This window comes from Bufo gargarizans, chromosome 3 (assembly GCF_014858855.1).
Source record: "Bufo gargarizans isolate SCDJY-AF-19 chromosome 3, ASM1485885v1, whole genome shotgun sequence".
Taxonomy (NCBI): Eukaryota; Metazoa; Chordata; class Amphibia; order Anura; family Bufonidae; genus Bufo; species Bufo gargarizans.
Window position 1 is genome coordinate 37,055,937 of NC_058082.1, and position 16,639 is coordinate 37,072,575.

At 44.8% G+C, this 16,639-nt stretch overlaps 1 protein-coding gene across 1 annotated transcript; it reads right to left on the reverse strand.

Annotated features, from left to right (window-relative positions):
• Positions 1-855: 855 nt before the first annotated feature.
• Positions 856-14,857, reverse strand: TMEM126A (transmembrane protein 126A). Its single transcript, XM_044287744.1, has 5 exons — positions 14,350-14,857; positions 12,260-12,359; positions 6,725-6,918; positions 4,822-4,936; positions 856-2,615 (listed from the first exon to the last, which is right to left on the reverse strand). The coding sequence occupies exons 2-5, from the start codon at positions 12,337-12,339 to the stop codon at positions 2,420-2,422; spliced, it is 585 nt and encodes a 194-aa protein (XP_044143679.1). The 5' UTR covers positions 12,340-12,359; positions 14,350-14,857; the 3' UTR covers positions 856-2,419.
• Positions 14,858-16,639: the final 1,782 nt, after the last annotated feature.

Sequence of the window (16,639 nt, forward strand, 5' to 3'; positions counted from 1 at the left end):
ACTGACAAAGGCAATTTATGCCACACTGTGATCTTATTTTTAAATTTCTCCAACAAGGGTAGGAGGTTACTAGTAATATAATCTGCAGGGTTCATGGACACTGTTACCCCAAGATACTTAAAGGATTGCACCACCTTAAGTCCGGAGAAGGCAGCAGTGCGTGACGGTACCCCACTAGTTTTTTTAAAGAAATTAATGCTAAGGAGGTGAAAAAAAAAAAATATTTTTTTTTTTTACACAAAAGTATTAATTTAAAGAGATATTTTTCCTACAGAGCACATTATTATTGGTCCCTGATTGTTACTGTGCTGAAGGCCGGCATTTTCTGTGATTGCAATGATAAAGTGTATCACGTGATCAGAGACCACTTGTCACGGTCTCTGGTCACTGCTGCGGGCACGGAGCTACAGCAATTGATTTTATTGCTAACTTGGGCTGAAGTGACCGCCGTAAAAACACGTATGGGTGGTCACTAAGGGGTTAATATGTCTGCAGACTTACAGGGGTTGTCTCAATGCAGCAAATTGCATTTATCATGTAGAGAAAGTTAATACAAGGCTCTTACTAATATGTAGTGATTGTCCTTATCGCCTCCTTTGCTGGCGTCGTTCATTTCTCCATCACGTTGTACACGGCTCCTATCCAGGGGTTTACGGCTGCAGTGCAGATATGAGGTGGATGGAGTAGGGTTATCACAATACCATAAAAAAGTATTGCGATACTATGCAAATTTTTAATTTTATGGACCTTCCGGCTTATAATAGAACAGTCCTATCCTATTTTTTTTTCCCCCTGTTACGGCGTTTACCACATAGGAAATATTTTAATAGTTTGCACTTTTTTGGGTGTGGTGATATGTTTATTTTTTTTTATTGTTTGTAAATCTTATATGTAAAATTGGGAAAGAGGGCGATTTAAACTTATTTTGGTGTGTTTTTATTTAATAACCATTAGCCCCCTTAGGGAATAAAACCTGTGTCTTATTTAGCCTAATAGAGCTCTATTAGGGTGACTAGGACTTCACGATCTGCTTACCATGGCAGCCAGGGCAATCAGAGCCCCACGATTACACCGCTGGGGCTCTGATCGGAATTTCACCTGTGGCCACCACTTATACTAATACTAACCACTGTGCTAGTGAAGAGAACATGGCATGCGCTGAGAGCAGTGCGTGCCATGTTCTCTAATTGATACTAGGCTGCGCAGCCTAGTATTGTGTCGATACCCGGCGCAACTCTAGGCTGGAAGCTGCTGCGCATGTGTACCTATGTGCAGTGTGCAGTCCCTGCCACCAGAGGGCCTGGTGCTTTTTCCCTATAGTGTGGTCTTAACCCTGGATATGCACAGGGTATAAAGTGATGGAAAAATGAATCCAGCCAGCAAAAGGAATCATTATGGACAGTCGCAATACCTTAGTAAGTGCCTTGTATTAACTCTGTCTACATGATAAATGCCATGTGCTGAAGTGCCTGGTTTAATAAGGTAGATCCTGGTCACGGGCGCTTTAAGTCTTCGAGGAACTTTCACCAGTTTTACTTTATAAAAGCAATACCTTGCCCATGTTCAGTAGGTGTCATATCACAATTTATTTTCATATGTTCCGCCGCTGTGCTACCCGTTTGGGAAAAAAACGGCTCAACTTCTCCCCGGCTGTGACGCGATCTGCTGCGATTGGACTGTACCACGGCCAGGGAGAAGCTGATGTCTCCACCTCCTTGTACCGATTCTATTAGCATATCAGATGCCAAAACCAAATGGGGAACAGATCACGAAAAATGTACGATATGACACCTAGTGAACACGGGCTACAGTGTGAGGTATTGCTTTTATAAAGTACAAATTGGTGAAAGGTCTTCTTGAAATGTGTATTGTTAATATACGCCCTTAAAGGGTTTTTCTGGGACGTGGATACTGATGACCTATCCTCAGGATTGATATCAGTATCAGATTTGGGGAAGGAAGGCTGTGACTAGGGATGAGCGAATCGACCAAGGTGCCACTTGGAACCGAAACAGAGTAAAAATTTATTAGTCTCACGAGAGTTAGAATGTATCGGCTCCGATGAGCGCGGTTTTTACTTCAAATAGTGTACGGAGCTCCTGATCCGTACAGTATTGGAACAAAGTTTTATGCGAATCGACTTTTCGATGTTAGCTGTGACCACTGCGCAGCTCCCTTTCACTCCTACCCTGGTATGGCCACTATACAGCGGAACCTTCTGCTTTCAGCGCCGGTCGTAGGGTTAATGGGCTTCACACCTCCACCAATCTGGAACTGATAAACCAAGTTCTGGAACACCCCTTTAAAACATCAAACTTGGCACACTAATGTGAGAAACAGGGAAAGGAGATAAAAATAATTGCTGTATGTGTGACAAGCATTGTAATGAAGATACTCTGGATAATAAAAAAAAGCGTGTTTATTCCTTCGGCCCCTCCTCGTGCTGCAGAGGAGGCATCAGCAGCATCTTCTCGTACACGGTGTAATACCTAGCGCTGACCGCCATGCACAGAACAGCTTGAAAAAGGAAGAAATACTTCATCCTCATCACTGCAGCTCTGTAGAGGTTAATGCAGAAGCGGAACGGGTCATTGGGCAGCGGCTTCTTGTTGTACCTGTAACAAAGAAAAGAGACGCTGATGTCCCCTGGTAGACGCCCACTGATTTGGGGGGGGGGGGTTCTATTCTGTACCTCCACAGAATATTGGGTCAGGGCCCGTTCTATACAAAGCCAGTATTTCCACAGGCAGTGCAGCATGTAACGGTTCCTGCCATTTTAACCAACTTCTGACATGGCAGAAGTTTTGATGGGTGGAGGTCCAGGCTTAAAAAAAAAGGGAAGAAGAGCGCTATTAGGATGCACTCGCACTGCGGATTTCGCAGAAATTTTCCACAACTGAAAATTGGTTCCATTCAGCTGCACAAGTCCATGTTTGCGGACCTTTTCAAATGAATGAATCTGATTTTAAGTCGCACAAATTTCGGCGACGTGTGAGTTAACCCTTATGAGCATCCCCTTCAGCATTGCACAGATTCATTGGAAGTCCGTAGTCTAACAGATTATAGGGGACGACACTCAGATGAGCACTTCTGCCCCTTTGTTTTACAATCTGGATACAATGGTATCCTTCAAAACAACACGAGGGGCAAAAAAGATTAAATATTAAAGGGGTTGGCCACTTTACAAAGTTTTTCTGTAACTTACTGTGTGGGTCACTTCCATCCACATTCTGTTCTCCCTCGCTTCCTGTAGTGTGGTTTGCCACCGTGGCCCTTACATCTGACGTGGCTGTGTTGCCTCCCTCACCTGACCATCCAGCGTTGAGCCCTTCTGGCCTCTTCTACTGTGCAATCATTCTCTGCCTTCAGTGTCCCGTCCTATGTTCTTGTGCGCAGCTGACAAGTGAAGCGTCTGGAGCACACTGTGCAAGCCCTCGTTCATCCAGGTGCCAGACGCTTGTAATGGTGCTTGCGCAGCAGAAGGAAGCACAGGAGAGTGCAATTCCAGGTGGGAGCAAACACAGCGACGTCAGATGTAAGGGCTGTGGCGTCGAAACACACCACAGCCGCTGTATACAGGAGCAGCAGCGAGGAAGAAAAGAGCTGGAGGTGCTTTACTGTATTTTATATCAGCCATAACAAACAATTAGGAACCTAAATTCTGGAACATCTTGGTATTTCTGTTACTGTCCCTGCTGTTCTACATGATATGTCCAGTAATGGTGGTCACACATGCCCAGTAGCTCAGTCCCATTGCCTGGAAGTGGCTCCCAATGAGTCAAAATCTGACTTTCCAACAACTTGGAATTTGACAAGGGAATGTAACTGATATCCATCTGTAGACGGCTGTTTCAGGGTGCTTGCCGCTCATCAGTCTAGAGTAGGATTCTGGCAGGCTGGGTGCGATGCCTTGGATCCAAGCGGTGGCACTGGTCAGATACCTTTTGCATATTTGTTTCCCATGGAACATTGCCAATAAGTCTCCATACCATGGAGTGCCTCCAGTAAGTTTCCATACAGGACTGGTCTGCTTAAAGGGGTTATCTGGGAATTTATATTGATGACCGATCAGATCGGCAGGGGGTTAACACCCAGGACCCCCGCCAATCAGCTGTTAGAAGAAGTAGGCACTCCGTGAGCGCTACAGGCTTTTCCTTGGCCATGGGATGTCACCGTACATCAGTCACATGCCCAAGGCTGCAGCTCAGGCCCCATTCAAGTCAATGGAGCTGAGCTGCAATACCGAGCACCGCCGCTGTATGATGTACAGGATAGGTCATCATTATCAATTCCTGGATAACCCTGGATTCATATTTGCCCGCATCGCTGAGATTTTTTTGTTGTTGTAATATATACAAATGAACCTAGGAGCAATGTGGGTGTTGCCATTACACCTAGAGGCTCAGCTCTCTCTGCAAATCCTGCACCCTCTGCATTATGAATGATAGGGCCAGGCGTGATGATGTTTTCATGTCTGGACCTGTTAATCAAAGTGCAGAGGGAGCAGAGCCTTTAGGTGTAATGGTAACACCCCCGTTGCTCCTAGAGGCTCATTTGCATATATTAAAACATCATGTTTCTCAGCAATGCGGACACATATGAACATGGGACCAACACAGATGTCTTCAGCTGCCAAGCACACATGTAACAGGTCAGCCAGTGTCATAGGTACAGAACTGCTGACAGATGCCCTTTACAGTATGGGGGCTATTTAGAAGGACTGTAAGCTTATTAAGGGCATAGATGACATACAGCTACATGAACTCCTCTGAGAATATAATGCAGCGTCTTACTACAATAAGTGGATATGGATATACTTACTTCAGAAAGTACATTGTGCTGAATAACGCAGCTAAGGACGCTGAACCCAGACCCCCAACAACAGCTCCCACCGTGGTGCCACGCAGCGTGTTACATAGGGAACAATTCATCTTACCTGCGGGGGAAATAAAAGCAACCATTACAATCCATTAGATGGGGCCCCCAACAAATCCTGGTGTGACTGGAACAATTCATCATTTGTGTAGAGCTTGGTCTTAAAGGGGTCGTATAACATTTTCATAAACAGCGCCACTATTGACTTCAGTGGGACTGAGTGTGAACCCATTCATTTTAAAAATAGCAGACAAGAGTAGGTATTTTTCTATATAGCGCTGGCCATGTGCGTCCCGCAAAATGTGGAACGCACGCGGCCAGTATCAGTGTTCTGCGGATTGCAAAACGCGGCACGGTTGTGTGAATGCGAAGTGTGGTGCTATTTCTGGTTACATGTCTGACAAGAGAAGTCTGTTTCCAAGGGTAACCAACTGCATTTTACAATGTCAAGTCCTATTATTGTTATGACCACCAGCTAATGTCCAGACGTGTGCACCATGGACAGCAGCTAGACGGGCGGCGGGGACTCAATAAGGTCCTGGTAGGTTTTCACGGGTATGTGGAGCCATGCTGGCTGCAGTGCATCCCACGGGGGCTCGGAGGATGATCCACGACCATCGAGGTGGTCCCACAGATGATCAATTGGGTTCAAGTCTGGAGAATTATGGGGCCAGGGTGGTACTTGGAAGTCTTGGTCATGCTCTTCCATCAAATGTTAGAATTTCTAGCCGTGTGATATGTTGCATTGTCTTGCTGGAAGATCCCACCTGCCCCAGGGAAGACAATCAGCATGTATGGGTGTACGTGATCTGCAAGGATTGATTCATACCCAAATCAGTAGAAAGCGCCTTCCACATGTATGAGTGGTCCAGAGCATCCCCCAGACCATAACGCTGCCACCACCAGCTTGGATTCTTCCAGCAATGGTTGCAATGGTTGTTCTCTGATGTTTCTCTCCTGACCCTCAAAGCTATGAAGCAGATAACGCGACTCATCGGAGAAGACAACCCTTTGCCAATCAGCGGAGGTCCGATTCCGATACTACAGTGAAATCTGAAGCCTTTTTTGTCGATACAACCAGGGTGCTCCACAGCTTCCACGTTTCTTATTCACAAGGGCGCCATTTGTCCGCTCACCATACACGGTCACCACAGTAGCAGAGAACAGTTGATACTGCGCAGTATCAGAAATACCTACATCCCTTTTCACAACTCTTATAAATCGCCCCTTTGACCCATGACACCAACAAGGGATGTGTGTGTGGACAGCCTATCACCCACCTTATATACCCACCGAGCCCGCTCAGCACACGTTCCTTCAAGAGCTACGCACTGCCGACATGGGAAGTAGTCAGAATAATGGGACTCAACTGTGTAAAAGTTATATATGTGTGTGTGGAAGTAAAACATGATATTTGGAAAGTTACTAAATGGATCTCAACAAAAAAAGAACAAAGAATGGAATATTTAGCATGAGTTAAAGGGGTTGTGCCAACAGGAAAGGGGATAACTAACTTATGGTCCGACGGCTGAGACCCTCACTGATCACGAGAATGGGGGTCCTGTTCCCCATTCTGATGGAGTGTCAGGTTCCGCTCGATTGATTCTTTTTGGGAGCAGCTGAGATAGCTGGGTGCTGTACTCTGCTATCTCTGGCGCTCCCATAGAGAATGAATGAAGTGACCTGCCGTCCCATCAGGATGGGGGGGGGGGGCGGGAACAGGACCCTCATGATCGGTGGGGGTCTCAGAGGTCGGACCCCCAGCAATCAGCTGGTTAAAAACTTGGCACAACCTCTTTAACAACTGTAGTCCACAATATACACTCATATGCAATGTATATATTCTTACCAGCCATAATGGAATTGGGTATAGCAGTGTGATACAAGATGGTGGTCTGGAACAGTGGGAGGCTGGTCACGACGAGAGAGGACAACAGGAAGCCCCGTCTGACCTTCAAGGTTTCTCTGAATATCTTGTTGGACAGAAGTCCAGAAGCCGAGGCACTTAGACCAACTATCAGACTTCCATAATGGAAAAATTTTCTATAGGACAGAAAGGGATAAAACGTCAGAATACCAGACTGAGAGCAGGGCCCTTATATACATATTCACTGAGCAACTCTCATGGAACCTTTTTTTTTTTTTCCACCGCAGCAGCAAAGAACAGTTCACACTGCACAGTTTCAGAAATACTACCACCCTTGGGCCAAAAACCAATAATCATCCCTTCACCCTCTGCTCTGATGAGGGGCAATCACCCCGAAACAGCTGTCTGCAGATGAGACGCTGGCTTATTTAGTTTCCAAGTCATGCCCCAAGGCCTGTTTAAAAGGTGAGACATTGACTTCTAGGATAGCTGCCTTATATCTGGTGGCATTAGAGGCCGAACTCGTTAAGAGCTCATTTGTTATCCCTTTCTTCATGGAACCAATGACATTGCTGACCAAACAATCCTGATGCCCCCCCCCCCTAGTGAATTCATGTGTTGTCTTGTCAATAAAATTAGGCCTACGATTCTCTGCGTAGACAGAGTTAAAGGGGTTGTGCAGGACATATCGATCTATCCTCAGGATAGGTCATCAATATGTAAATCAGTAGGGGGGGTTTGACTACCGGCACCACTTCCAGTTTGAAGGAGCTTGCAACATGGCTTTCCAAAGCTCAGTCTCGTTCAATGGAACTGAGCTGCAATACCAAGCACAGCCACTATACAGCGCTCTACTGGGTATACTATGAAGATGCTGCAGTGCGTATCCCAGCACTGCAGCCCTTTCACACAGCTGATCAACAGCAATCTGACATCGATGACAGATTATTGGGATAGGCCATCAAAGGTAGTCAGCGGTTCTTACCATATTAAACTGCTGACAGCTCTACCCAGGAGCTGGGGAGATAAGGACAAACATACTCTTTGTGGACTTTTTATTATTAAGGGTAATGTGACTCTGAACTTTTATTCTGTGGCAAGTGCCCTGGAGGCGGAGCTTCATGCAGAGTGCTCAATGTATTGAGCTGCTTCACAGCCCCTCCCCTCCACTTTGAGTGACAGCTGTAGTGATCTCAGAGGGGACAGGCTCCGACCCTGGTCACTTAACCACCTCAGCCCCCCTAGCTTAAACCCCCTTATGACCAGACCACTTTTTACACTTCTGCACTACACTACTTTCACGGTTTATTGCTCGGTCATACAACTTACCACCCAAATGAATTTTGCCTCCTTTTCTTCTCACTAATAGAGCTTTCATTTGGTGGTATTTCATTGCTGCTGACATTTTTACTTTTTTGGATATTAATCGAAATTGACAGAAATTTTTGCAAAAAAACGACATTTTTCACTTTCTGCTGTAAAATTTTTAAATGAAAACTACATTTCTATATAAATTTTTCTCTAAATTTATTGTTCTACATGTCTTTGATTTAAAAAAAAATGCAATAAGTGTATATTTATTGGTTTGGGTAAAAGTTATAGCGTTTACAAACTATAGTGAAAAAATGTGAATTTACCCACTTTGACTTTCTGAGCACCTGTCATGATTCCTGAGGTTCTACAATGCCCAGACAGTAGAAACACCCCACAAATGACCCCATTTCGGAAAGTAGACACCCTAAGGTATTCGCTGATGGGCATAGTGAGTTCATGGAAGTTTTTATTTTTTGTCACAAGTTAGCGGAAAATGATTTTTTTATTTCTTTTTTTCTCCTTACAAAGTCTCATATTCCACTAACTTGACAAAAAATACAATTTTACATGAACTCACCATACCCCTCACGGAATACCTTGGGGTGTCTTCTTTCCAAAATGGGGTCACTTGTGGAGTATTTATACTGCCCTGACATTTTAGGCGACCTAAAGCGTGAGAAGTAGTTTGGAATCCAAATGCGTAAAAATGCCCTGTGAAATCCTAAAGGTGCTCTTTACAATTTGGGCCCCTTTGCGCACCTAGGCTGCAAAAAAGTGTCACACATGTGGTATCGCCGTACTCAGAAGAAGTAGGGCAATATGTTTTGGGGTGTATTTTTACATATACCCATGCTGGGTGAGATAAATATCTCTGTAAAAGACAACTTTTCCATTTTTTTTATACAAAGTTGTCATTTTACAGAGATATTTATCTCACCCAGCATGGGTATATGTAAAAATACACCCCAAAACACATTGCCCTACTTCTCCTGAGTACGGCGATACCACATGTGTGACACTTTTTTGCAGCCTAGGTGCGCAAAGGGGCCCAAATTCCAATGAGTATCTTTTAGGAGGGCATTTTTAGGCATTTGGATTCTCACCCTTTAGGGCCCCTAAAATGCCAGGGCAGTATAAATACCCCATGTGACCCCATTTTGGAAAGAAGACACCCCAAGGTATTCCGTGAGGGGCATGGCGAGTTCATAGAAGTTTTTTTTTTTTTGGCACAAGTTAGCGGAAATTATTTTTTTAGTTTTTTCTCACAAAGTCTCCCTTTCCGCTAACTTGGACAAAAAGTTAAATCTTTCATGGACTCAATATGCCCCTCAGCGAATACCTTGGGGTGTCTACTTTCCGAAATGGGGTCATTTGTGGGGTGTGTTTACTGTTCTGGCATTTTGGGCGGGGCTAAATTGTGAGCAACCCTGTAAAGCCTAAAGGTACTCGTTGGACTTTCGGCCCCTTTACGCACCTAGGCTGCAAAAAAGTGTCACACATGTGGTATCGCCGTACTCAGGAGAAGTAGGGCAATGTGTTTTGGGGTGTATTTTTACATATACCCATGCTGGGTGAGAGAAATATCTCTGTAAATTGACAACTTTGTATAAAATTTTTTAAAAGTTGTCATTTACAGAGATATTTCTCACACACAGTATGGGTATATGTAAAAATACACCCCAAAACACATTGCCCTACTTCTCCTGAGTACGGCGATACCACATGTGTGACACTTTTTTGCAGCCTAGGTGCGCAAAGGGGCCCAAATTCCAATGAGTACCTTTTAGGAGGGCATTTTTAGGCATTTGGATTCCAGACTTCTTCTCACGCTTTAGGGCCCCTAAAATACCAGGGCAGTATAAATACCCCACATGTGACCCCATTTTGGAAAGAAAACACCCCAAGGTATTCCGTGAGGGGCATGACGAGTTCCTAGAATATATTTTTATTTGGCACAAGTTAGCGGCAAATGATTTTGTAAGAGAAAAAAACAAAACATTTTCCGCTAACTTGTGCCAAAAAATAAATAAAAAATTCTAGGAACTCTCCATGCCCCTCACGGAATACCTTGGGGTGTCTTCTTTCCAAAATGGGGTCACCTATGGGGTATTTATACTGCCCTGGCATTTTAGGGGCCCTAAAGCGTGAGAAGAAGTCTGGAATATAAATGTCTAAAAATGTTTACGCATTTGGATTCTGTGAGAGGTATGGTGAGTTCATGTGAGATTTTATTTTTTGTCACAAATTAGTGGAATATTGTAAGAAAAAATAAAATAAAAATTTCCGCTAACTTGTGCCAAAAAAAATAAAAAATCTTCTATGAACCCGCCATGCCCCTCAAAAGTGATCTTTATAGCGCCGCAGCGATTTTACGGTGTTTTTGCAGTGATCAGAAAAAATATAATTCTGTCACTGCGGTGGGGCGGACTGAACGCAAGTGTGCGCACAAGATCAGGCCTGATTGGGCGAACACTGCGTTTTTTGTAGAGCCTATAGAACATGTCCTATTCTTGTCCGCAATTGCGGACAAGAAAAGGCATTTTCTATATAGTTCTGGCAACGTTCTATATAGTTCTGGCAATGCAGAAAGCACATTGCCGGTGTCCGTGTTTTGCAGATCCGCGGTGTCCGTGTTTTGCGGATCCGCAAAACACATACGGACGTCTGAATGGAGCCTTACAGGGGGGTGATCAATGACAGGGGGGTGATAAGGGGTTAATAAGTGACAGGGGGGGGGGGGTGTAGTGTGGTGCTTGGTGCTACTTACAGAGCTGCCTGTGTCCTCTGGTGGTCGATCCAAGCAAAAGGGACCACCAGAGGACCAGGTATATCAGACGCTGTTAACAAAACAGCGTCTGATATACCTTTCAAGGGTTAAAAAAACCAAAATGCATCTACAGCCTGCCAGCGAATGATCGCCGCTGGCAGGCTGTAGATCCACTGGTTTACCGTCCGATCCTGTGAACGCGCGTTCACAGGAAATCTCGACTCTCGCGAGATGACGCGCCGGCGCGTCCAGGAGGAACAACAGGGCCGCCGCCAGGACCCAATCCTGCGTGCGGCGGTCCTGAGAAGGTTAAAGAGGTTGTCTGGTCCCAAAATAAAAATTATTTTTATGTGCTCCTAACACCCCTCACCACCCATACACATGCCCCAAATACCTGTTTTTCATGTCTGAGCTTTCCTTCCCCTCTGGAAGACATCACATTATCCTGGCAGATCTGTTTACTTTCTCCCCTTCTTGTTTTGTCGAATACATAACTTTATTGATACACAAGCCTGGCTGCACTGCACAGTGACGAGTCACAGGCTGGCCACGCCCCCCACTGCTCTGCCTGCAGCAGCTCCACCCACTACAACTCCTGTGTCCATCTTTCTACACCCAGACGGGAATCTACTTCTCACTCAGTGTCTAAATCCCATCACTGACCGTCCACAGCCTCTGCCCTCACATGTGTATCTAATCCTATCCTGTGCGATACAGCCTGCTGAGCTGTGTATCTAATCCCATCACTGACCGTCCACAGCCTCTGCCCTGACATGTGTATCTAATCCTATCCTGTGCGATACAGCCTGCTGAGCTGTGTATCTAATCCCATCACTGACCTTCCACAGACTCTTCCCTCACCATCTCCAGAGTGTGATAAACAGCTGGAATCAGCAAACGTATCCAAACACATCTGTATCTAATCCTATCCTGTATGTGAGCCTGATACACATCCTGTTGTGTGCGATACAGCCTACTGAAGTGTATATCTAATCCTATCTTGTATGAGGCTGCCTGCTGAGCTGTGTATCTAATCCTGTCTTGTATGATGCTGCCTGCTGTGCGGTGTATCTAATCCTGTCTTGTATGATCCTGCCTGCTGAGCTGAGTATCTAAACCCTTATGCACACGGCCGTATCCATTTTGCGTTCTGCATTTTTTGCAGTCCCATTGAGTTCTATGGATATGAGGTCCTCATTTTAAAGACCAGAATAGGACATGTTCTGTCTTTACTGGAACTGACATACGAATGTAAGAAACAACCCCCCCCCCACCCCCCCGAAGCCAGATGTTTTCATCCGCATGACGGGAAGATGCAGTGGCAGCCATCAGAAGCGGTGCGGGTGCCAGGGAGCGAGGTAAGTACAACCTGTGTGAGGGGCCTGGGCGTATGGGGAGGCATTTTAAAGTAGTAAGCTCCATGACGTGTTACTCACTGGTCTATAGCAGGAAGTTGATTGAATCTCTCTCGTAAGAGCTTCGCAAACTGACTTTCCGGACGCTCTTCGGGTTCCATTACAGCTGTGGTGTTGTAGCCTGAAACATACATCATGAAATACTGTCTCTAAGCGGTGGATTTCTGGCTGCTGTGAAACTACAATCCTGGGATGCCCTGACAGCACACGATGGGAGTTGTAGTTTTGCAACAGCTGGAAGAAAAAGTCTTAGGCATCATGCACACGACCGTATCCGTTTTACGGTCTGCAAAACATGAATCCCCAAAATGTGGCTATCGTCCGTGTGCGTGCCACAATGGCCATTCTTGCCCACAAAACGCACAAGAATAGGACACGTTCTATGATTTGCAGAACAGCGACATGGAGGACATCCGTCTGCTGTCTGCATTTTCTGAGGACCATAGAAATGAACGGATCTGTGCATGATCCGCAGAGAACGCAGACCGGATGTGGCCCCCGAAATACATTTAGCATCAAATTACAAATCTGCCACCTGTTTTCAGCTGCTGATTTTTCTGCTGTGCATTTTAGCCGTGCGAACATATCCCAAATGTAGCCATAGACATATTTTCCCAGAGACAGAGTTCCCAATCCCAATACTGGACCAGTAAGAAATAGAGATTTTTGTTGTGAGCGTCCCCCACCTTCCCAGAAACCTAAGACCTCCATCCACGGCAGATCTCAGGCCAAACTGCAGGGCGGCCCGATATAAACAGCATATTCTGATAACGCCAGTCATAAGGTCACGTCCGCCAGACTGCAACCGAAAAATATTGGTTGCACATTTGCTGCAGAAGTGACATGCAGAATTTTGGGGGTCATTTATGAAGCCGAAATATGCCTAAGGCCGAATGCACATGGCCGTGTTCAGCGGCCGAGAGCGGTCCGTGGTATGCCGGGCTGGATTCCTGTTCAGAGCAGGAGCGCACGGCTCTTGCTCTGAACAGGAATCCAGCCCGGCATACCACGGACCACTCTCGGCCGGGGAACACGGCCATGTGCATTCGGCCTAAATTAGGTGTATTTTAGGCACAGATTGTGGTGCAATGGTTGGTTGCGCCGCAATCTGCGATTTATCCCCGCTCACGCAAGGTCTAAAAAAAAAGTGGACGTGGCATGGGCGGGGAAGGGTACGGCAGGCCCGTCTCATTTACCATTTTCTACACCTCTTTTAGGCGTAGAAAAAGGTCTAAATGTAAGACAGCGAGGAAGCCATCGTACATTTAGAAGCGGTGGTGGATCCTGCTCGAGTTATGAAGAGGCCGGAGCTTCTTCATAACTTCGGCGATGCACCACCAGCGCAAGGGCTTCATTAAGACTGGTGTCTAAAACGCTGGTCTTACAAAATGACCCCCTTTATGCGGAATTCATCCTACATCTTGCAAAGGTGAAGTCTGGGGAGGGACTTGATATAATGTGGTTTCCACGTGGATTTTCCCACAGATCTCATCCACTTTGCTGCTCCTGTAAACGCTGTGGATTCTACACCGGTGGACAATCTGCAGTGTATCCGTCCCACGAGGCTCTAGAGCAGTAGTTCCCGACCTTTTTAGCACTAGGGAACCCCTGAAAAAAAAAAAATGTTTCACCAATTTAACGATGGCGTTCTCGAGTCCAGCTCCGAGTCCTCGTTGGTGCTTCTGCAGGGATCCACGACCACCCAGCCCCCAAATAAAAACCAACAGGAGAGCTAAGAGGAGACGGCAACCGGTCGGGTACAGTGCCCATGGGTGCCCAGATGGGAGGGGAGCGGTACAGTATGGAGAGGGCGCAGGTATATGACATGTATCTGGGTATATGACATGTCCGCTAGATGCTGATGGTCGCTGTCTGGAGTGTGGCAGGTTCTCAGCACCAGGGCTGAGAATCAATCACTGCTACTGCAAAAATATCATTTACCCCCCAACATCACATATATATGAGGTGACATGCTGTCATCTCTTTACACAGATATCATAGAAGAAGAGTCCCAATGGCCCAGTTAGACAATGTGTGAAGAGTGACCATATGTATCATCTAAGGACCACCATGCTGCCGTAAAGCAAGACCACCACCTCTCAGGTCCTCACCTCCCCAGCGATCGCGGGCGCTTCACCTTCAGACCCGTGCCTTCGCGGGCGCAGCCATCTTGCCCGTCACGTGGGGTAAAGCGGGGGAGTCACGTGACCGCGCAGACGCCTGGACCAGCCTGAGCTGCAGCCTGTGCACTGTGTGAGTGCACCTGACATGACCCGAGGTGTGTGCGATGACAGGAGGGGGACCGGCAGCGCCCCCTGCAGCCATGTGTGATCCTGCCTACTGGCCTGGCAGCCGGGATGGGCTCCCCTGCCCTGTGAAATCCCTGCCTGGCTGCCCCAGACCCCTGTGACAACTCCCCCCACCCTTCAGCAGCTGGCACACAGTGCGGGAGGATGAGCTGGTGACTGGCACCTCTGGGATACACATCTTCAGTGCACGGAGAAGGGGCTGCCTGCTGTACCCTTCACCCCTGGGAACTGGCATTCCTGGCAGGGCACCCTCACTGCCCTCCTCTCACAGCATGCGCTCTTTTTGAAACAGGAAAAATAAAAACTTTTGGAGCTTCCCATATGGCATTATCAATTTTTTTCAATGCATTATTTTTTTCTGAGCCATGAAAATTTAAAAAGACTCCTCTGCTCGTCAGCTGACGGATATTTAATGTTTTATTCTATTTTTTCCATTTTATTTACTTTTTTTATTCAAATGTATTCACATTTTTATTTTTGAGCAAAATTTCATTAAGTATTCCTGGCTGGGACTTTTTTTAAATTTTTTTTGGTGTTTTTTTTGTTGTATTTTGCCTAAAGAAGGAACCACCGGAACCAATTTATGTATTTTACAATTGCAATAATTTTCAATTCAACTTCACTTTATAACAGCCAGGGAGAATGCCAGTGAAGAAGAAAGGTGGGCATTTACTTTCTTCTAATGATGATAATGATTATTATTATTAGTATGTATATTTTATTACAAATTCTGGAATATCCAAATTACATAATTTTTATTATTTATTTTTTTACAAATTTTATTTTTTATTACTGTATATTATAATAAAATTATCTTAATGCTAAAATATTTTTTTAATAAATTAGTAAACAATATACAAATTTTTTAGCTATGATTAAATATATAATTATTGTATTTAATTAAATTACAAATTCTGTAATGTCCGCTTTGAAATATTATTTATGTTGTGCACGGTTTGTATTATTACCTACAAATTTGTATTATTATGAAAATTATTAGAATTTTAGTATAAAATATATTAATAATTTTTTTTAATTTTCATGTCATTTTAATATATATATATATATATATAGTGTATTTTAAGGATATTTGAAAATTGAGTTTTTTCATGACACTTTAAATATGTTTGTATTTTTTTGTTTTTTTTATCTGGAGTGTTTAGTGAACTAATGATTCATAATAAATTATTGATTCATATTTTTTATATATATATAATGTTTTTGTTGTAAGTAAATGTCCATTCTCCTTCTCTCTCCACTGCCATTGTTATACTGTCCTGTGATGTTATGGATACATATATATGTCTACAGTGCACGTATGTTATATGTTCGGCGTACACATCTGAAGTGTAACATTGAAGATATGTATGAGGTACATTCAGGCTGATGTGCCGTACAGTTGTGTGCGTCTGCCATTGAGTCCATAATAACCAGCTTTGGAGATCCTGAAGAAGAACACACACAGCAAAGCAAATGTTTTGCCCGTATGTCGCGCTCATCGATGGCATTCGAATCCCAGATAGTACATACGGATCCATCCAGCACATCCTAAAGTGAATCCAAACCACAGACCAGATCACCATAAACTAATACATTTCTTCCTAGATAAATACAGACCACAGACCAGACCCCTCTATAAATACACACCACAGACCAGACCCCTCTATAAATACAGACCCCTTTATACATACAGACCAGACCCCTCTATAAATACAGACCAGACCCCTATATAAATACAGACCAGACCCCTCTATAAATACAGACCACAGACCAGACCCCTCTATAAATACAGACCACAGACCAGACCCCTCTATAAATACAGACCACAGACCAGACCCCTCTATAAAAACAGACCAGACCCCTCTATAAATACAGACCAGACCCCTCTATAAATACAGACCAGACCCTCTTTAAATACAGACCACTCATCAGACCCCGTAAAAAATACAGAATTCATAAATAAATGCAGACCCCTATATAAATACAGTTTCCACAGATTCCATAAACGTATAGAGACCCCAGACAAAACTTTCTAAATAACTAGAGGCCCCCAAAAATAGACCTCAGATCTTAGACTTTCCTTTATACAGAC

Coding starts and splice junctions, on each gene's coding strand:
- TMEM126A (XM_044287744.1), bottom strand. CDS start 12,339: ATGGAACCCGAAGAGCGTCCGGAAAGTCAGTTTGCGAAGCTCTTACGA. Junction 4,937..6,724: donor ACCCAATTCCATTATGGCTG/GTAAGAATATAT, acceptor TTTCCCCCGCAG/GTAAGATGAATTGTTCCCTA. Junction 2,616..4,821: donor AGCACAATGTACTTTCTGAA/GTAAGTATATCC, acceptor TCTTTGTTACAG/GTACAACAAGAAGCCGCTGC.